The sequence below is a fragment of the Plectropomus leopardus genome, chromosome 2, assembly GCF_026936395.1.
Source record: "Plectropomus leopardus strain MGB_pleo_1.0 chromosome 2, ASM2693639v1, whole genome shotgun sequence".
NCBI lineage: Eukaryota > Metazoa > Chordata > Actinopteri > Perciformes > Serranidae > Plectropomus > Plectropomus leopardus.
This window is the reverse complement of record NC_142177.1, coordinates 12,690,142-12,711,268: the sequence shown is the minus strand read 5'-3', so window position 1 is coordinate 12,711,268 and position 21,127 is coordinate 12,690,142. Positions and strand designations below refer to the sequence as shown.

The 21,127-nt window shown below is 40.0% G+C and overlaps 2 protein-coding genes across 3 annotated transcripts in view; both read right to left on the bottom strand.

Moving 5' to 3' along the window:
• Position 1: 1 nt before the first annotated feature.
• On the bottom strand, positions 2-8,296 carry ube2j2 (ubiquitin-conjugating enzyme E2, J2 (UBC6 homolog, yeast)). The gene is made up of 7 exons (XM_042501205.2): positions 8,138-8,296; positions 6,408-6,538; positions 3,777-3,817; positions 3,546-3,648; positions 3,273-3,411; positions 2,480-2,560; positions 2-2,391 (listed from the first exon to the last, which is right to left on the bottom strand). Exons 2-7 carry the CDS (start codon positions 6,536-6,538, stop codon positions 2,101-2,103), a joined length of 786 nt encoding a protein of 261 aa, XP_042357139.1. The 5' UTR covers positions 8,138-8,296; the 3' UTR covers positions 2-2,100.
• A 327-nt stretch (positions 8,297-8,623) lies between these two features.
• LOC121953896 (arf-GAP with coiled-coil, ANK repeat and PH domain-containing protein 3) overlaps positions 8,624-21,127 on the bottom strand; it is a 76,438-nt gene continuing 63,934 nt past the window's right edge. Inside the window, exons 18-26 of one of the 2 annotated variants that reach the window (XM_042501170.2) lie at positions 20,647-20,867; positions 20,432-20,524; positions 20,099-20,200; positions 18,780-19,003; positions 18,213-18,322; positions 17,039-17,149; positions 15,807-15,868; positions 11,571-11,620; positions 8,624-9,993 (exon numbers count right to left, since the gene is read on the bottom strand). In XM_042501170.2, coding sequence (XP_042357104.1) covers positions 9,925-9,993; positions 11,571-11,620; positions 15,807-15,868; positions 17,039-17,149; positions 18,213-18,322; positions 18,780-19,003; positions 20,099-20,200; positions 20,432-20,524; positions 20,647-20,867 — 1,042 coding nt within the window. In that variant the 3' untranslated portion in view covers positions 8,624-9,924. The remainder of the gene's footprint in view (positions 9,994-11,570; positions 11,621-15,806; positions 15,869-17,038; positions 17,150-18,212; positions 18,323-18,779; positions 19,004-20,098; positions 20,201-20,431; positions 20,525-20,646; positions 20,868-21,127) is intronic. The other variant, XM_042501178.2, reaches the window with a different exon arrangement.

Here is a 21,127-nt window from a genome sequence, read left to right as displayed (position 1 = left end):
GTTTTCTAAAATGCCCTGCCAAGCAGGGTAATTTATTTGCATTTACTATGAAAACATACAATGTCACACAAGATTAACTGAAGCATGGAAATTTGGGCATTTACTGTATAATCACACAAACGCACTCCCATCATCACCATCATCATCATCATGATCAGTTTGTTTTTGTTTTTTTTTAAAGATGGTGCCAAGAAAAGAGCAATAGAAAGGCGAATCTGCTTTCAGATCGTTTTGCTGTTGAAACATTAGATACACAGTAGAACCATCTTTACTAAATGCAATGCACAACAGTAAATTATCAGCAATTATGTGAGCCTGGGCCATGGCCTGTCTGTGTGTGTTGCCTCGCATTGCCCTGCTTTGCAAACACTAAACACGTTCTTGGCAAACAAGCTGAGGCCATTTCTATAAATAAAGAGAACAAAAACACAAAGAAAAATAAAATATAAAAAAGAAAATAATATACAGAAACAAAATGTTGGTTCTCTTCATGTGTCTCTTTACTTGGACCTATATAGAGTGGTGCTATACTGGTCAGCTAAGCCAATTGATAAAGGTACTGGTCTCTATTTATTTCTGTGCAGACACTGGGTTCACTGTTCACTGCTTGGCTCATGGGTTGACAGGAAAGAACGTCTGGACTCACATCAGACCCTGAACAAAGATCAGCAGCTCTTTTCACCAACTGACACGCCAAGTTTTACGCTTTTTATCTTTATATAAGGAGAAATACAGATATAAATTGACTTGTCAATACTGTTGACCACTACGACCACTTTCTGCACTACTTGCTTCATCTGTAATCAGATATGAGCTTTGATGCAGAAAACACAACCTACTGATGAGATACAGAGGTACTTACAAGTGTATGCAGTTCTACTTGTATGTGTCACATTGTTGCGTACAGTTTTTTGGGACTTTTTTTTTTTGCTTTTTATTCTTGTGTAGTTTAACAAGTGTACACTGTGTGTCACTGACTGATAAGAACATTACTGACCTTTCTCAGATCATTAATCTTCCCTTCCCTGTTGGTCAACATGAACACGAGGCAGTTCCTATGAGGTTCCATCAGTGCTTAAAATATGCAGACATACTCAGCGATTATCGGCATGTCAGTCACTAACAGGGGCAGTTAAGGACAAGGATAATGTTACTGATTGGGATGTGATACTTCAGTTATGTGTGTAAAATTCAGAGCACATCAGCTGTGTCTGTATGATTTAAGATTATGTGTGCTGTTATCTGTTGAGCGAGGCATCCTTAACAGATAAAAAAATTCTCTTGTATTTCCATTTCACCAACATTTACAGCTCTGACGTAGTGGAACTGCAGGTAGACAAACCGGTTTTTTGAACTGAAGCTTAAGGACTCTGAAATCTGATACCTTGCTGCTATTCTACAAAAAGGCATGATACGGAAAGCCAACACCAATGCAAATAATAACATGGGCAACTTACACTGAAAATGCCACATAACTTTTACTTGTGGCACTTCTTTTCTCATGACGTTGGAAACATTTGGCGCTGTATCAGCTGTATGAATATAAATAACCAAGAAACACTTCAGTGGAAATGATTCTTGTCAAAGTTGCATGAAGGGGGGGGGGCCCGCTCTGAGAGTTACCCACTTCATTATTTAAACGGGCTTTTATCTGTAATGTTCATGACGCAGGACAACAATGGTGCATTTTAGCATCTCTCTGTTGTTGTGACCTGCCTCCTGGGCAGTGCAACAAACTACATCCTCAGTTCTGCACTCTTCCACAACCCATGAGCCAAGTTTGTTTCCTAACTGCTGACATAAACCACTTAAGTACAGAGTGGATCACAATCGTTTTAATAAGCCCCTCCAATCCCCCGGCCCAACTGCCACTCCCATCCACTCCTCCACCTCCTCCTCCTCCTCTCAATCCTTCCTGTGTCGGTCGGCTTTGAGTTTCCTTCTTCCTAAGTCCATGGTGGTGGTGGTGGTTGTGGTGGTCGTGGAGGGGTTTAACCCAGGACTGAACATCCCTCCCCCACGTAGTGTGTTTGTAGAATGTGGAGTCCACTAGCTGGCTCACCTGCAGGGGGGAGCGCTGCCCCACAACACCGGCTCCTCTCACTCCTGGGCTATGCTCCTCAGCACGTACTTGACTGTGTAGGCGAACGCCGCAAATCCTACGATCACAAACAGGTTAGCAAGAGCACCACCTAAAAGTCCATGGTTGCGATTGGCCTGCTGCAGACCAGGGGCGGGATTGGCACCCCCGAGGGGGACGGGACCACCGTTGAGGGCGGGGAGGCCGTAGTGGGCGTGCTGAGGGTCACCGTCAGGCACCACATCAGGTAAGGGGAGGGGCTGAGTGCGGGCGCTTAATTCCTCTTGTGCCTTCTGTTTCTGTTTCATCTCCTGGTGGAGGGAAGGGAAGAAATGGGAGATAATTAGGCCAACAAAAAGAAGAGAAGAGAAAATGACAAAAAGTTCACCCCATACGTACATCGACTACATCAGGAAAGAGCTCACAGAACACTTTATCCTTGAGGTTGAAGGCCAGGCTTTGAGCCGACAGCTGTCTTTTCTGGAAAAAAATAAAAATAACTACAATTACCACCTTGCAGTTGTATGCCAGTCAAGTTGCAGTTACAGTTTACATCCATGTTTCTGAAAACATGCTTTGTACACATCGTCAACCCACCAGCACAGAAGATCTATACAATCAGCACAGTTTCAAGATAGACACCCAAAATTAGTTTCATCAATTCAATTCAATCATTAAATTATATTAGACAGTTACATTAGACAGTTGTATGAAATTTTGTTATATGTAGTATATGAATTCTTAAGTTATGGCCAAAAACATGTTTTTTGAGGTCACAGTGAGCTTGATCTTTATCCTTCAGTAACCAAATTTGAATCAGTTTATTCTTGAATCCAAGAGGTTGATTGTGCAAAATTTGAGTAAAATTCCTCCAGGCCTTCTTGAGATATCGCATTCATAAGAATGAGATGGACGCAAGGTCACGGTGAATTTTAACACTCAAATTCTATTCAGTTCATCCTCGAGTCCAAGTGGACATTTGTGCTAAATTTAAAGACATTCCCTTATAGTATTCTTGAGATATTGTGTTCACGAGAATGGGACAGACTTATTGGGTGGACAACCCAAAAACATTATGGCTCTGGCCACTGCTGTAACCAGCACAGGGGCATAAAAAAGGACATAAAATATTTGAGACATTACAGGTGGTTTATCGTATGTGTTGCATTTATGGTCATTTGTTTGCACTCACTGTGTAGTCCGAGGTCTCAATGCTGCCGAGAGTGGGGCCCTTCTCCACCATGAAGCTGAGCAGACCTGTGAGGATGGTGGAGACGGACCATGCAGGGTTCCATGTGTCTGGATGGAAGTCTGTGATGGACAAACATAATCTGTGGAGGAAACAGGCAAAATTAAAACTTAAAAAGAAGAGTGGCAAACAAGTTCTAAAACATGGAACAAAATTGCGTAACACTTTAATTGTTGAATTATTATTTACATAGTCAAAAATAAACAACATAAATACCTTGTGTTACATTTAAATCTCCCATTTGGTGTTATCATATAGATACTTGGTGGTTTAAAAGGAAATTCCCGGGGAAATATGAGTTTTCCGTGATAATACCCCCCTATGAAAAACAGGAAAGGCATTACATGACACATGATGTGAAGCAGAGACAAATTGTGACTCACTGACTCAGAACACACATCACTGACAAACCACAGAGATCAGCATTAAGCAACTAGTCACCTTTACCTTCGTATGGTGTTTTCTCAGGCCCTCTTACAACATAGTGCCTAAAGAAGACAGGAAGGATTTCTGTTAGTGACTGCTACATTTTCCACTTTTTCACAAAAATAAAATTACTTTTGGTTAAATATCCATCCTTCAGACCATCATTAATGTGCAAGCAATGGCGTGGAATTGAACTCTACTGGTTGACTTCAGTAGGTGGGTTTTCATTACAGATTTGCTCAAAACTTAAGTAATATTTTTGAACTGTCGATAAAACACAACTGCGAGATGACTGTTTCCTTTGAGTAATGTTATGGGACTTTTCTCGCGATGTTAAGACTTCTCCTCTTGCGTTAACATTCCCTGCAGCATGGCAATGGATGTTCAAAACACTGAGGGATTTCTGGGAGGTGATCGTCCACGATTTCACTGAGGAAATTGTGGATGAAAAACTTCTGGATGATCCACTCAACTTTTGAAGACTTATGCAATGCAATAATACCTCTTCAGCGCCTACTGCATCATACCTGAGGGTGCCAGTTCCTTCATCATGTGACTTATAGAAGTGTTTCCGTTGAAGTTTTTTCAAAACTGACGTGTTTTCATTAGGTGTATATTTTATATTCGCAATTTCAATTTGCAGAATTTGAGGGTTAATGGAAACCCTCCTTGTGTCTCCTCTTAATTCTTTCTTATTACTTTTCCCTTTAACTTAAACAGGAGCATTTTGGTGGTTTAGATACATATCATATAGCTGCAACATCCCTTGGACCTTGATATGTGTTTTTAGATCACAAGAGGTCTGTTCTACAGTCTATCTGTAATGCATGGATAAAGATAAAAAATACTGAGATTTCTGCGCAACAAACATGAAACAGAAAAAGACAGAAGTTTATTTCTATGCACTTCACAAGCTATTGTTATCCATTTTATTCATGTAATGTATCTGGCCAAATCAAGACAGATATATATTGTATTGTAATTGATTCAACTGTTAATCTGAGCTGCTCTTTGCTCATTTTAAACATCAAAGTATTGCTGTCTGTTTGATCTGTTTTACAAAGGGACTCATCTTTTAATAAATAACAAAATAAAACTATATATATGTGACTACAAATGGAACACATTGTAAAAGTGTGCACTAGCAATGGCTGATTTGCTTCCTTATTCCTGAAATCTGATAAGGCTATGATAAGAGCGCATTAGCAACAAACACCTGTTCACACCACACAGAGAGTAAATACATGAACATGAACAAGCACTCATTCCAGAGAAATTATGTAATACAATTTAACAAACAGGGAAGTAAAATACAGATTGTGGTACAAAAAAGGATGCCTATGACGTTTGTTTACACCCATATCATAAAAGATACTATGTCACATTTTCAGCCATGAAAACGATGCCATGACTTTGGTGTACTGTAATACCTTGAACACTCAAGAGTATGTTCAAGTAGACACTTGCATTTATTATCAATTAAATCACAAGTTATAGCTGTGTAAGTATGATTCACATGTGGACTAACACATAAATGAGGGAAACCAGGAAGAGAGCCAAATGATGACCGGTAGTAGAGACACATAACGACTTTTGTAACATGCATGGCTTGATGTTACGTAATATTCTTAATAAAAACTGGGGAACTATTCTGAAGAATATAATCTTCAAATATGGCTGTTCATTGCCTGGCTAATATTTAACTCTTGCTTATCTTTATTACAAGCAAATTTATTTGCAGCAAATGTGTATTGACCACTCTTTTTCTATTTCATTCAGCTCACTGTTTTATTTTTTAGACTGTTTTTTTTTTTAATTGTACCTTAGCCCCCTTACAATGGAAGTGGGTGGAATTCAATTTCTAGTGCTCACAGCAATGAAAAAAATCCATTAATAAAAAAAGCCATTTAAACACTGATGACAACAGAGACAACACCCCATTTACTCAGAATTTCTGGATGTTTACATCAAACAACTGACAGATGATTTTTGTATATACCTGTTAAATGTTTGGGGCACGGGTCACAATAGAGACAGTCATGTGGAAACATGGGTAGATAAAAACAAAAACCTGCAGTAACTCGTGTAAATCAACTGTTTGAAAAAACAGCCTAAAATGGTCAAGTATCCTGTGTTTAAACAAAAACACAAACATTAGATAAAAGTCAGAAAAAAATCATATTATTCTGGTAGGACAAATGTGTTTTTTTTCCTTGTTATCCTATAAATTCTCCTGTGACCCCAAAGGATTATCTTGGGACCCCCGTGGAAACCACTGATTTAAACAACTGCTAAAACTTTATTTCCCTCACACAAAAGCTGTTAAGACGCTGGTCACTGTAGTTCCTCTACAGTTAAAGTAAGTCTAATAGTTAAAGTACAGTTCTTGGTGAATTGCACTCTTTGCTGTCTTACATTTGTATTTGTATTGGTTTATTACCATATAAATATTCAGATTTTTATTATACAGATGATTCACAGATTTTCTGTTGTACCCAAGTGGCTTAACGTCAAAGTGTCAGAACTAGTGACTGTTTTATCTCTGTTGGTAATATATTTTTTAAAAAGTCCAAATTAGAGCACTGACATGTAACTTATTGCCCTGGTGATGATGATTGCTGGCTGAGGGCCTGGCCAGGATGGAGACCTTACCATTCTAGGATGTTGGAGGGGAGAGGTTCTGCACAGATGTAAGGCACAGGGTCTTTCTTTATCCTGAGGTAATCCTGCTTAAGTCGCTGAGTGGCTGTGGTTGGAGCTCTCTTATTCCCGTTGTTGTTCATCTAAAGTGTGAAAAGGACATGCAAAAGGGAGATGCTTAAATTTACCCTGATTTGGTCTCTTGAAATTTGTTGGTGATAAACCGAGGTAGCACTATCAGGTTTTACCCCTCACAGAGTTCTAACTTCACTTTAACGTTTGCTCTGCTATATTCAATTTTACCTTGCATTTGTTTTATATTGAGTCTTTGTTTTTTTTATTAAAAAAAAACTTTGGACCAATAGTGTAATGCAACATAGAAATAATACTTTGTCTCATTACTTAAGTATTTTGAGGGAGTATCTGTACTTAACCTGAGTTTATGTAATTCTGTCAACGTTCACTTTTATTCCATTACATTACCTAAATAAAACTTACACTTTTACTCCACAACATTTTCCCTTTTTATCTTTATTCCATACTACAAAATAGAGAAGGAAGGGAGGAAGAACTGAGAGAGGAAAGGATGCACAGATGGACAGATAAATGAAGACATGCGAGGGAAGGAAAAACTGAAATTCCCCTTTTAAATCATTTAACTTAAGAAGAAAAATACTGTTTTGTTCAGTTGTAATGTAGGCTCCACTTTTAAAGGTATGTAGCTGTTACAAAGTAATAAACTTCATAATCACCTAATTCTGACCGCTAGCTTCTTCATTTACATTCACTTGTACTTTTACTTTCAATATTTACATATATTTAAAATTGTGAGTACAGTAAACATTTTACACTGTTAGTCAAGTAATATTTTATAAGTCATTTTCTAGTAAGAAACTCTTACTTAAGTGTGGCTTTCAGATACTTCATCTTCAACACTGCTTTGAATTGCATTGTTGTTAATGCAGTTATGAAAACTTGTCATGCCTCTGCCAATAGATTATTTCATTTTTAGCCATACTGGACGCAGTAATAATGACAACGTATTATAGCTTAAAATATAAATTGATAAAGTGTTTGTATTTCAGACTGTGCTGCTACATGTATTGGCTACAGAAATTTGATATAAATGGAGCTTTAATTGTCTTTTAATCTCAACCACTAAACTCAAGACAACTTGTCTGTCAGCCAGCTGCACCACTGTCTGCTGACCCAGTGGCATGGGGCTAACAGCTGCCAATCAAACGCTTACGAGCTGTTCATGAGCTGTACCAGTGTTGAAATAATGTCAGCGTCCCTTCCTATTAAATATAAGGCTGCTCGGCTTTGAAGCAATCTGGTTTAGTTCAGGCTAATCCGCTACTTGACAAGCTAGGCTACTGTTAAATCTTTAGCTAACCGAACAGATCGATACATTAGCTCGATATCTCGCTGTTAATACTCCACTACCAACAAACTGCGCAGACCAAATTCAAACTTGAGAATGTCACAATATGTTACTGACGATATTTATTAACCACAGTGTATCAATACTGTCCGCCCAGGAAGTCTAACTTGACACAGCTACTCAAAGCTAGCAGCTCCAGCTGGTTGTGTCTACGGCTAACGTTAGCTAACGTAGGCCACAGCTATGTTTAGCTGGCTAGCGTTAGCAGCGGCTAGCACGGATAGTTTTGTTACTATCGAGAGCAGAGGCCACACAACTCTCACATGTGAAAACTAGAGCCCGTGTCGAACAGACATACCTCTCCAGACACTCCAGTGAAAACAGGTATTCGTGGCTGGACGCGAAATAAGGCTGTTGTTTCTGTTGTCAAACCCCCAAACCGATAAGGCGATGACACCAACGTAGCTTTAGCTTTCGCCAACAGGAGGAAATGACGTCTCCGGTATCCTTCTTCATTTGTGTTGTAGCGGTTGAAAAATGGCACAGAAAGCGCATTACTGCTACCAGATGATCAGGAATATTATGCCTTATAAAAACTTGTCAATAACTAAAATAAGAAATAGGGTACTATACTTACACGCCAGACACATTACAGAGTAGTCTGTGTCTGCTCTGGGGGCCATTTCTGTATCTTTTAAACGACTAGCTAGGAAGTCCTCTCGCTGGCGCTTTGTTGTTAATGCTTCTTGTTGCTATAGACAAAGTTTAAAAAGATAACTGAAATACACACACACGCGCGCGCGCGCGCACACACACACACACACACACACACAGAATATTTCCTTTTATTTTCCTTTTATTTTAGGTCATCTATTTCATTTCTACCACCAATTAAAAACAGTTTGAAAAACATTTCATCACAGATTTGCAGTTGACAAACTAAAAATATTCAAAAAATTAAAGGGGCACTTCACTATTTTATATTATAATTTTATTTTTTATTATAAAGTTTGAAAGACATAGGCATTTAAGACAGGGAGGACCTAACAGTAGCATCTTTTACACTGCCTGTGGGAATATTGCACTGTTATGTGACCTCCCCGATTGTATATGAAAGGTAGGTTGGAATAGGGGGACAGAGTTTTGCCTTTAAGCCAGCATTGGAGGTAGTAACAGGGCCCGAATGATGACAGCTGGCAGGATAGGATGATGGGCAGCGTTTGAACATTTTGACTATGTGTTATGTGTGCGACCGACTGCTGGAGATTTAAAGAGTAGCTGTTTGCAGATAACAGCTAAATCAAAGAAGAACAGCAGCTGAACATATATGCGTCGGCAGCGCTTTATGAACCATAACTATGGCATAACATGGCATTTGCAATCTCTGTTAAATGGCGCCGAGCACATCCTCTGCTCGGAGGGTGAGGAGGTCTTGGATCTTATTGTTTTTCTTATTGTGCTACATGTGACACCCATCATAACTCTTCTGATTCCGCAATGCTGGCATGCACACACACTCGAGCAGCATGATACTGCTGTCGTTTGGTTCTGTGTAAAATTGCAAAGGCGGCATAAAGAAGGGAGTTTGTAGTGGCCCTTTAGTGTGTTTTCTTTGTAAAAAGGGCAAGTTTTACATTATAGTGAATGTAGGATCCAGTGTTTTTGGAGCTTGATCCGTACTCGAGATATCTCTTGCGTACCCAACTTTATGGAAGTGCAATACAAAATTATTAAAGTGTCCCTTTAAAGCAAAATATGATTGGAGATCTTTTGTGATACTGCAACAACTCTGCTATAAATTCACTGTCATCACCAAACTGCTGTCAAGTCAACTGAAATAGCACCTGCGCAAAGAACTGTTGGAACTTAATTTGATAGGGCCAAGGTCTATTATCTTGACTTTGACTAAACATATTTACAACTGAGAACCAGTTATAAAAAATAGCTTTAACTGATAGTGTCTGCAGGGTTTTGACCATTCACTTACGCCTGCAACACTAACTCCCCAGCATCAAAATGTCTTTTTTTTTATGGCATATGGTTGCCCCCCTCCTGACTCCAAAGAGACTGATGAGCAGTCAGAGGACGTGGTGGTCAGTGGTCACTGTGGCTTCCTGCAGTGGCTGAACTGTATGCTCCTCCTCCTCAACTTCTCGGGCTGGAGAGACGCGAGGAGAGAAAACTCGCGAAAGACATCAACACAGGAGATGTCACCTGCAACAGGGGATAATGAAGTCAAGGCGGGGGGTTTGTCCCACTGCATGGCACCGTGGAGTGCAGTGAGCAATCTGCTGGTTTTTGCTTACCTTTTACATAAGTCAGTGACAAACCAAGCCTCTTTAATTCAACATTATAAAGGCAATAAGCCAGCAGATACTGCAAACTCCAAAACCCACATTTTTACGTTTCATGAAGAAAGAGCAGATGCACCTGTGCATGAAAGAAGAAAGCCCCCAAAAGCATGGAGTGAAGTTCCTCAGTCTACCTTGGTGATAGGCTACATAAACACTTATTCCTTTTGGCACTACAAGTAACTCATTCTTTTATAAAGCATCTTTTGTTTATATGAGTAAATGCTTTGTGGATGACAGAAGCTTAAACTGTATTTTCTGCACTTTTTTTTTCAAAAAGATTACCCTTCTAAATGAGCGTCTTGGTTAGTTTGCAGAACAAAAAATCAGGAACTTGCAGGGAAAGAGTGGTGAGCATCCTGTTCATTTTTTTCTCTCATGTACATACTCAAGCCGTGACCAAGTGATACCTGTATTTATGTGCTTAACATGCTAATTCGTACAGAGGTGGGACCAAGTCATTGTTTTGCAAGTAAAGAGTGAGAGTCAGCCCTTTGCACTCAAGTTCCAAGTCAAGACAGGCAAGTCCTCAGTTGGGTTTTGAGTTCTAAATAAGTCATAATGCGCTCTTCACCTAATGCAATGCCATTTAAACAACAGAGTAACAAATTAATTCACAAAAATCATAAATACTTCTTAAATTAGATTTATAAAAATCAAGTTTGTTGGACGCTTTTGCATCTTCAATTGTAATTTTTGACCTGTGAGTTTTGCACACTTTAGTTTTTTGTCGAACATTATAGTTTTTATACGTTAATGAAATTATCTTTGGTGTGATTTTTTTCCAACTGGTTCTCAGTAACATAATGTTAGTGGTTCTCTCTTGCTTAGTTACTACCAAAGTGAATTAGGTGCCGACTTGGTGGTTATTAATGGCCTTCATTTTAATACATCCAGGAAATGAATTAATTTGTGACACACTTTAAATAACACACTTTTTAATATTTGGACTTGGGGGAATGTATCAGGTATTTTCATATCAAAAAGGCTCAAGTCCAAGTTAAAACATGAGTCCAAGTCGAGTTGCAAGTCTTTTTTGATTTTGTCAAGTTGGGTCTAAAGTCATTACATACTCAAATACTTACATGAGTCCAAGGTCATGTGACTCGAGTCCGCACTTCTGACATTCTATGTTATGAAGTGTACTGTACTTATCCATTCTATGTGATCCACTATAAAGTGGATGTTTGAACATTTTGGGATTATAAACTACATTTTCCCAAATGTATGGTTCTGGGTCTGAAGACACAATACTCCACAGAAGTTTTCAGAATGTCTCATTGCTCCCCAGGAGACCAAAGAAAGATTTCCCAAAGATAAAGATAGCCCCAAATATTTCCCCAGAGAGTGTGTGTGACGGAAACCCGCAGCCACCAGAGCAGAGAGAATCACAGTATCACACTAGCCCCTTTGTAAGACACCCCAGGATGCTTCACTCACTCTATCCCGAACATCCTTGGCTTTAACTCTCCTGCTGCCCGTGGCAACCCCTGTGGTAACAGAAGCAATGATATGTCAGTCAGTGTTTATTGCCTCAGGTGGACATAGTCTTGAAGTGTAAAGCGAGGAATTAGACATTTGTGGCATGTGAGAACATTTTTCAGTTGATGGTGTAACAATGCTTGTAAGATGACATCAATGTTTTAAAATCTGGAGACACTGAATTATTCAAGGCACAGTGTTGCTGCTGAAGGCTAGAAAACTGAGGCATCATTTAAAACACAAAGGGCCCTAAACACAAAAGTGATCTTCAAATAGTGTGTTGGCATTGACCTTGAAGTCTGGAGATGTCCAAGGGCACACCTTTACATTTGCTATCATTAAGGAAACTATTTAATTGCTTTGAATAAGCCAAGTGCTACCCGAAAGTTTGTTATAGACCAAAAGACAAACCGGATTGTAAATACATAGCATTCTCCCAACACCTGACAATGTTTCTACACAGCTATATTTCATTAAATGAAAATGTTTCACAATTTGATCTTTTAAAACAAATATTTGCTGTAGAACTTCTCAAATAAATTGCTTCAATGTTGAGAGGATGTTATGCACAAGAGACGAGACAGGAAACAGAAATGAGAGCAACAAGCAGGAAGCAGGGTTAGTTCATCAAGAGTTTCTCAGTTTTATTGTATGTATTTTGTTTTCTTTTTTTCCCCTCAGTGCTTCTAAAGACAAAGAAGAAAGTATTCCAAAGATATCCAAATGTCAGTGAACAGAAGAACGCCTCCAAGTAGCGCAGAGCTGTGGTACACTTCTGCCTAACAGGTTGTTGTTGTTGTTTTTTCGGAGGAGAATAAAAAGACAAACATAAACCAGATCAGACAGTCAGGATCTGTGATTGAATGCTGAGAGGCAGGAAGTTGATGTTGAGTTAAAATACACAAGTGTACTATTTACAGCATGTTTGCTTCGAACAGCACCTTTAAGCACTCCTATGTCAATACACACAATGGACACAACATTTAATACTTCCGCTATAGAGCGAGGGCCCTTAACAGTTTGGTCACAGTAGCTTCACATCACCCCCTAGACTGGTTCTACTTGCAGTACATTGAACTATTGCAGAATATCACCTGCCATATTGAAATCTCTCGGCTCTGTCACATTTCTGTAACCTCTTTTCAACACGTGAGTACACCAACAGTGTTTCTACCACTCTGTCACTTCACAAAGCATGGCAAGACTATGCTGTATCTACTCTGAACAGTTTCAGTTTTAAAAAAACAAAACAAACAAAACGTGATATCATACAACAATGTTAGACACTTTCCCTTAAAAAAGTCTTTGGCAGAGGAAAATAAACCACAACAATAAAAAAAATAAAATAAAATCACTGTTTGTAAGGTTTTGTGGAAACAAAAAAAGGAGACAGGAATGAGAAAGTCACCACAGAATTGGCCCGTGGATGGAAAAATGGCACAGAGGTGCAAAAAGTAAGATATTTCTGACACCAGAGGGGTCATGGTGGTACATGCTTATTCCACAGGACTGCACTGCACGACGTGATCAAACCATAGGAAAATATTTTTATCATGCTCAGAATGCAAACGATGTTGAACTTCCTCAAAATAAATCCTGGCAAAGCATGCAGAGAATGCTGCAAGCATTAACCAGCGACAGAAGCCAGATAAACAAGTCCTTTGACCCCACAAGTGTGTAAGCTGTTCTTAAGAAATGTGCTACTTTATCTCATCACAGGTATGTGGCATGGATGAGTATTTACAAAAAGGTGGAGATGTCATGATTAACCTTTGTTTTGTAAAAGGAAGTGAAAAAGAAGAGTTTTTCCAGATGGACAGGTCACCTGAAAAATGTAAATATGTACTTTTCCTCTTACCTGTCATGCAATTTATCAATCTAGTTTGCTTTGGTGTGAGTTGCCAAGTGCTGGAGATAAAAGCCAGAGAGATGTCTCCATTCTCTCCAATATAATGAAACTAGATGGCACTCTGCTTGTGGTGCTCTGGCACCAAAAAAATAAATTTAGAAACTCAACAGCAATGTCTCTTTCCAGAAATAACAACGCGGTAACTCAAGATAATCTACAAACCCTGTTGGGCGCAGTTTTATGTAGGAACTATATTCTGTCTACGAAACTAAACCCACCAACCATATCACAGAATGGATGGAAGCGTGCATCTACTCATGAATGAGAGGCTCGTGCTATCGTAAACATAAAGAGCATCTTCCTTTGCTGAGCTGTAAAGTTGGCCTGGTGGTGCTAGATGAGCTAGAGGTAAATGCATGTGTCTCTCTGCACAGTGATACAGTTGGCAAGAGTAGTTTTGGTATAAAGAAAATAGTTCCGACATGAAATTGCTCACAACAAAGTCTGTGGATTATCTTGAGTAATCAGGTTGTAATTTCTGGAAAGAGACATTGCTGTTGAGTTTTTCAGATTTGGGGGTATATATATTTTTGGGGGGCTTTGAGCAGCACAAGCCGAGTGCCATCTGGTTCAATAATATTGGAGAGAAGGCAGACATCTCTATAGCAGACACCTCCAACACTCTGCAACTCCTACCAAAATAAATCTAGATTGATAAATTGTACAACAGGTAAGAATTTTTTTTCTTTCTTTTTTTTTTTAGGAGGAAGTGTCACTTTAAGGGTGAGAAGTAAATCCAGTTCTACACACTCCCTCACTTCTTCCTCCTCTGGTTTGTTTGCTGCACATTGCCTTCTGAACTTAGCAGGTTCACATCCTCATATAGTAAACAACAAATGACTGCAATGAATACAATTAAATGGTACAACATAACTAGAATTCCCAAAGATATAAGCTGGTAAAATCTCTTTCAGTGGTGTGTTTGAATGCCAATAGTCATAGCAATGTAAGGCCGTTCCAAAGGGAAAATGAAAGCAAAATGTCTTTTATGAGTTCCAAAGACTTCCTGCCATAAATTCAAAGTAATGCTTTAAGATTAAAATGACAATCATTAACAGAAATGCAGACATAAGCTGCACCCAAGAATGCATTGCACTGGTCCTCTGGGGAAATAGACATAAATAAAAAGACAGAAATGAAACAGACAATAGATAGATAGACAACTCGACAAGACAAGAACAATGTAAAAACTAACTTAATGAAAAATGTAAAAAATTATAATACTGTAGATGGGAAAAGTGCACAGTTTCTTTTTTTTCCTTTACATAATGTATCATAATATTATTTAACTCTGTCTCTCAGTATTCTTTAACACATGCACTCACTTGCTCTTCTGTCCAATCACTCTCTCATTCACTCAGGTCACAAAGTATCTTACAAAGCAGGCAAGGGTCTCTTCTCCACGAGCCCTTCAGTAATTTTGTCACAGTTTTACTTTAAATTTCCCTTCCTGACCCCTCGTTATACACAGTAAACTACCCTGCCCAGCTCTACTGTAGCTTGTCAGTTGCTCTTTTTCTTTACGTAATGGAACAAATACCATTTTTTCACCTCATGCCACAGCACATAGTTTAAAGATTACCCATATAACTTCTAAATATGCATATTTACATCTCTGATTAAGAAGAGATGGGTAAGTTGGATGTCACACAGATGGTCTGGATAGATATAAAGTGTAAGGGGGATTAATGCAGCGAAAGTCTTCAGAGGTAAGAGCTGTTAGGCAACAGTAAACCCACAACCTCAATCAAGAGGTTATACCATGTTATGATATGTTAGGGGTTATCCCTGTTAGCGAAACACCAAAAAGCAGATGTCATTGTAACTGTGTGTGTCATGTAGCTAGCATAGCGTGGGTGGTGCCGAGTAATGGCAAGCAGAAACATAGTGGTGATGCAGAAACATGGAGGTGGTGACTGTATTGTCAGTAGAGTTAAAAAGGTCCATCAGGGGATTCCCCATGACACAACACGCCCCCGTCACACGCAAGTGGTATGCTCCTCTCTCCTCAGACAGCCTCAAGAAGTTGCTCATAAGCCTAGATCTACGTAAGTAACAGACTCTAGATCAGTGTCTAGGGGCAACTTCGTCTACATGACCATTTTAGGTTCCTGTTCAGGAGGAATATACAGTATACATAGTTTATATATATAAATAGAGAGGGAGTATGAGCTTTGCCCCTGAATACAGAATTGACCACTAGCACTCGTCTATGGTGAGGCAGATGAATTCCTGTATGCACTTCCTATACTGCTGTTCAGTGGGGCTGCTGCTGGGGTATTGACCTGGTTGACCCAAGGGAGCCTCCGCCTCTCGCATCTCTTCGTTCATCCGCGCTAGACGTAATCTGGAGGAGGGAAGAAGGAGACAGAGGCAGAGGGTGACAAGTGATAAACGAGAGGGGACACACAGGGAAGCAGAAATGAGAAATGGAATAGTAAGAGGACAAAAGGTGGGTGAGAAAAGTAAAGGGAGTGAAAGGATTGAGATGTAGACGGAAATGTAGTGAGGTGGTAAAGAGTGGCGAAGGAGATAGATCACAGTGGAGAGAAGAGGACGAGAGAAGGGAGGAAGAGAGAGGTAGACAGTGTAAAAACAACAATGAGGGATACATTTTAGACAATAAACAAATATAATTCAATCCTATGAAACAATGTTAAGATAATAAAATGAGAAGTTTTTTTTCTTGAATTTGGAAATAATTGTTTGGAAACAATAATAAGCTTTTTCTACCACATTTCAGTTCAAAGCTCCAGGAAAAGCTAATAAGGAGATTTTGAGTGAGGATGATGTTGTGCGTTAAGTCATTTTTATTACATTGCAAGCAGTCTAATCCTTTAGTTTTTGTCAATTATAATCTCTATACATAGATTTCTTTATAGGTTTTCAAAATCTGTACGCACTGGGGCAAGAATTTAGTATCGCAGGCCTTCTGGTTTCCGTTGTACTTGTTGTTGAGTGGTACTGACCAATCACGTTTGAGCAGGATTTTGTTGCCTAAATGTAAACAAACAGTCTGTGTAGAAAGCAAAAGACGTGGAATGCATTGACTGAAATGCAATGCAAATACTTGTTTTAGTCAAAATTTTGTCTGAATCAAATCTGGCGTCTCATGGTCCTTATTAAACTGTAAACAATGACCGGCACACAGACAAGGCAGTCTTCGCCCAGATATCCGCTGGCTATACGAGAACCCCTGAAACACTGGCCATTACCCCTAGAGGCTTTATCTTTGTCAGACTAATGGCTGATGGGTTCTAAGATTGTTTTATTACTAACATGGGATGTTAATTTTAATACTAAAAAAAAACTGATTATAAAATGTCTAATTTTAAAACAAAGGATTAAAGACACTTGGCCCCAATTTACTAAATAACATTTAATTGACTACTTTTCATTAGTCAACAAGTATTTTTTAACCAACAATTCTCAAACACGAACGGTTTACGATGTTTAATGTCTATGAGAAAGTTGCCTAAAAAATATATTTGGTCTAAGAAGAATTTAGGTCACTCACAGGGTGACAATGTCTGCGTTGGCAGCTTGGACAGCGATGCTCAGGGGGTCGTGACCTTGCTCATCCACCTCCGTCTGCGATGCTCCTCTCTTCAGGAACAGACACACTTGACTGTACAAAACAAGATGCAGAGAGAAAGGAGGTGAATTATGAAAGATCTTACTGTATGTAATGGGAGAGTACCATGGAACAGATAGCAGAAAGATCAGGAGAGCAGATAAACTGTGATGTATTTCACTGATGTATTTACACATCAGTGGAGTGGAGTTTAAGTACCTCAGGGTCTTGTCCACGAGAGAGGGAAGGATTGAGCGGGAGATCGACAGGCGGATCGGTGCAGCATCTGCAGTAATGCGGACTCTGCACCGATCTGTCGTGGTGAAGAGGGAGCTGAGCCAAAAGGCAAAGCTCTCGATTTACCGGTCGATCTTCGTTCCTACCCTTACCTATGGTCACAAGCTTTAGGTAGTGACCGAAAGAACAAGATCGCGGGTACAAGAGGCTGAAATGAGTTTCCTCTGTAGGGTGGCTGGGCTCTCCCTTAGGAATAGGGTGAGAAGCTCAGTCATCCGGGAGGAGCTCGGAGTAAAACTGCTGCTCCTCCGCGTTGAGAAGAATCAGATGAGGTGGCATGGGCATCTAATAAGGATGCCTCCCGGACGCATCCCTGGTGAGGTGTTCAGGGCACGTCCCACCGGTAAGAGACCCCGCGGAAGACCCAGGACAAGCTGGAGAGACTATGTCTCTCAGCTGGCCTGGGAACGCCTTGGGATCCCCCGGGAAGAGCTGGACGAAGTGGCCTGGGAGAGGGAAGTCTTCCCTGCTTAGGCTGCTGCCCCTACGACCCGACCCCAGATAAGTGGTAGAAAATGGATGGATGGATGGATGGATGGTATTTACACAAGGGTGACTGAATCTTTTTCCCATATCCATGTCTTTCCACTCCAAACTTCAGCTTCCAATTATAAGCCAAAAAAGACCACAGTGTATGACGTGAAAAAATTGTCCGTAAGAAGTTTTAGTTAGTGAATTGTTAGCTTATACACCTGAGTGATTTTGTTGCATTTCATTTTCACTACATTCAGGCTGGAACATGTACCAGGAGTCACAAAGAAGCACAAGTAAAAGCAAACCACTTGCAACAACTTCCTCTTGCTTTGCAGACGTTTCTTACCCAGTGTGTCCCAGGTAGGTGGCGTGGTGCAGCGGGCCTCTTCCTCTCATGTCTCTCTGGTTCACATCGGCTCCGTTCTGTAGCAGGAACTCACATGCTATCAGAGAGCCCTGATAGAGAGACAGAGAGTATTGATTGCGTCATTTTATATGCTCTGAGAAGTCTTCTTATTAGTATTTTAACACTACCGAAGCCAGTTTTGTTAGTGCCTGGTGGTTTGTTTAGAATTTAAACAGTTTCGTTTTCCCCACCTCAAAACAAGGAAGAGTCATGCGATTAAAAGCTGTAGACATTATGTTCAGAGGGGAGATTTTCCCTTGTTTTTAATTGTTTATGGCACTGGGAGTTTATGGATGTGTTTATGCGTAGTTAAAATCTGTGGACAGCAACTTCAGCAGATTATTTTTTTAAATTTTTAACCCTGACAGTCTATATAATTATGTAATATCATCAAAACTGCAGTTGAATCATATAAAAGGTGCAATAAATCTATCTAAACTCTGTATTTGTTTACACCCTCACTTCCAGCTAGATCTAACTGATAACCATCTGAACAAAGTTTCTCACCCCGATCACAGCCTGAATGAGTGGCGTCTTCCCTTCCTCCTCCTCACTTGCAGCATGTATGTCTGCACCGTGTGCCAACGCCTCTGCCATGAGTGGCAGGTTGTGTAAACGGGAGGATCGATGGAGGAGCGCCCCGGGGTGTAACTCCCTGGGGTCTTCAGGGTCGGAGGGCACTTCCTGTTCGATCTCCACCTCACCACTGGAGGACTCCTCTGACTCCTCCTCTGAGGGAGGAAAGGTAACAAGATAATTTAGGGGATGACACCAGTGTTCTTTATGTTAACTCTTCAGGCTGCTCCTGTCCTTTGCACAACTACTGTCAATACACAGTGCCAGTTTTAAACAATGTCAAAAACAAATTGTTAAATTTTGACAATTCATAACAACAACAGGTTTTTAGTAACTGCTTTAATTCATCCTATTGTACCAAAGTAAGTGCTCATCTGTGCACACTTTGAAAGATGTCTCAGTGGACCAGGAAATGTTTAAAAACTGAATGAATCTTTCAGATTGACTGGGCAGGAAATGGATAGGAATCACACCCACATATTCTTTAAAGGTATATTCAATTACTAAACCAGTGTTGCGATGAATTTCTGAAGAAAACTTTATTTTTCTTGCATGCCTCAAAGGTGAATAAATAATATGAAAATGAAGAAACTTCTTGATAAATCTGAGTCATAGGGTGACTGTGTTCTTTTTGGGAATTACTGAGCACGCACCTGGATAAATGATACCTGGATAATACTGTATGCAATGTGTGACAGTTGGTAAACAGATGTCTTAATGGTTTTGCTGTTGTTAAACACAGTCACCAATGACTTCAATTTATTATGAATTTTCCTTGTTTTTGGATTCTTCATTCACCGGAGGCATGTGAAAAATACAGTTTTGACATTACAATATGCATATTCAAAACAAAATACATCACATGTACAAAATACAATGCAAGTAAACAAAAGTAAATGTAATAGATCTTTTTTCAAAGCAGATATTTTGACATACCACAGTAGGAAAAGCATAGGTGTATTTAATGAGTAATGCTGCATTCCTCGTGGGTGAGGCTGTGGTTTGTGCACGCTGGCTCACTGAAATAGGTTATTGGGACACTTGGAAATTAGTCAGCGTTATTGTTATCAATTTCACCTGTGCTTTTTCTACTATGACAAGACAACATTTCTGGTGTGAAAAAGCTCCATCACCTGAGTACTACATTGCACAGTGATAGCTGGAAACGTTTAATTGACACCGGTGTTCTGTTTTACCACAAAAACTCCTTGATATTCTCAACAATATGATATTGTTTCATCAACACACACCTTCTTCTGTGACACTGTCCACCACCGAGCCAAAAACTAGGATGTCTGTGCTGCCATCAGTACTTCCTCCTAGGCCGCTGTCGCTGCTAAGACCTGCAGGGCCAAGCATCGCCAAGCCACGGACACGTTAATCATTACACAGCACATACTTTCATTACTACTCAAACACTCACTTCCATCACTGGTAGGACTGCACACTACATGGAAAACATGTCAGAAATGTGTGAGTTCTCTCTGTCACAGTGAGGAACTTTTACCTGCACTTTACTGTAAATCTATGATAATCTTGCAAGTACATTGTGCATGTATGTACTGACAGTTTGATGGACTTACTGCGAGGACCAGAGCCAGTGTCAAAGTAGGAAAACAATGAGTCCAGCTCATCTGGACAGAACAGGGAGTCCCGGCGAAACTTTGCTGCAGCTGCTGCCAAAAGACAAAACATCACAACAAGATTTCAGTCTTGGCTTAAGAGGTTTACACATATCTTGTAGCTCTTGATTTCATGAGTCTTTCGCTCTGCGGAAAAGTCAGTGCTCTGCACTGACCTGCTGAGAGGTTTGCGGGTGAAGCGCTGCCCGGCTCGTAGCGGTGGTATTTCCTGCGGGCCTTGTTGGGGGCCCGAACAGAGCTGTTGTGTCGCTGGCACTTTTTCACCGTCCAGGGCCGGGATTTTCTTTCACCCTCTACCAATGCCTCGCTCCCACTCATCTTCTTAAGGAAGCGCTTCTCCACATACTTCGACTTGATCCAGGCTTCTTTCTCCTGTCTGGAGGTACATGATCACAAACTGACAATTTTAAATATTTGGAGACATGACATAAACAAATAACTGGGTGTAACCTGGATTGACTCATGCGGTTAAATAAGATGGTGGAAACTGAAAGATGGATTCAGACTCTGTATAGATGAGATTTTTTAACCTGTTTTTGTGATTTCAGTCGCCAAAAGTATTTGCCAATTGAAGGAACACATTTGCCAATTTTCAACCAGGTATGTCTCCATGGTGGGGGGACTTCCTGCCCAGGC

What these genes read in the sequence shown, in the direction of transcription:
- ube2j2 (XM_042501205.2), bottom strand. Translation starts at nt 6,538, where the DNA reads ATGAACAACAACGGGAATAAGAGAGCTCCAACCACAGCCACTCAGCGA. An exon ending in CCCTCCAACATCCTAGAATG is followed by an intron (nt 3,818 to 6,407) that starts GTAAGGTCTCCA and finishes TGTCTTCTTTAG; the next exon opens with GCACTATGTTGTAAGAGGGC. An exon ending in TGAGAAAACACCATACGAAG is followed by an intron (nt 3,649 to 3,776) that starts GTAAAGGTGACT and finishes TGTTTTTCATAG; the next exon opens with GGGGGTATTATCACGGAAAA.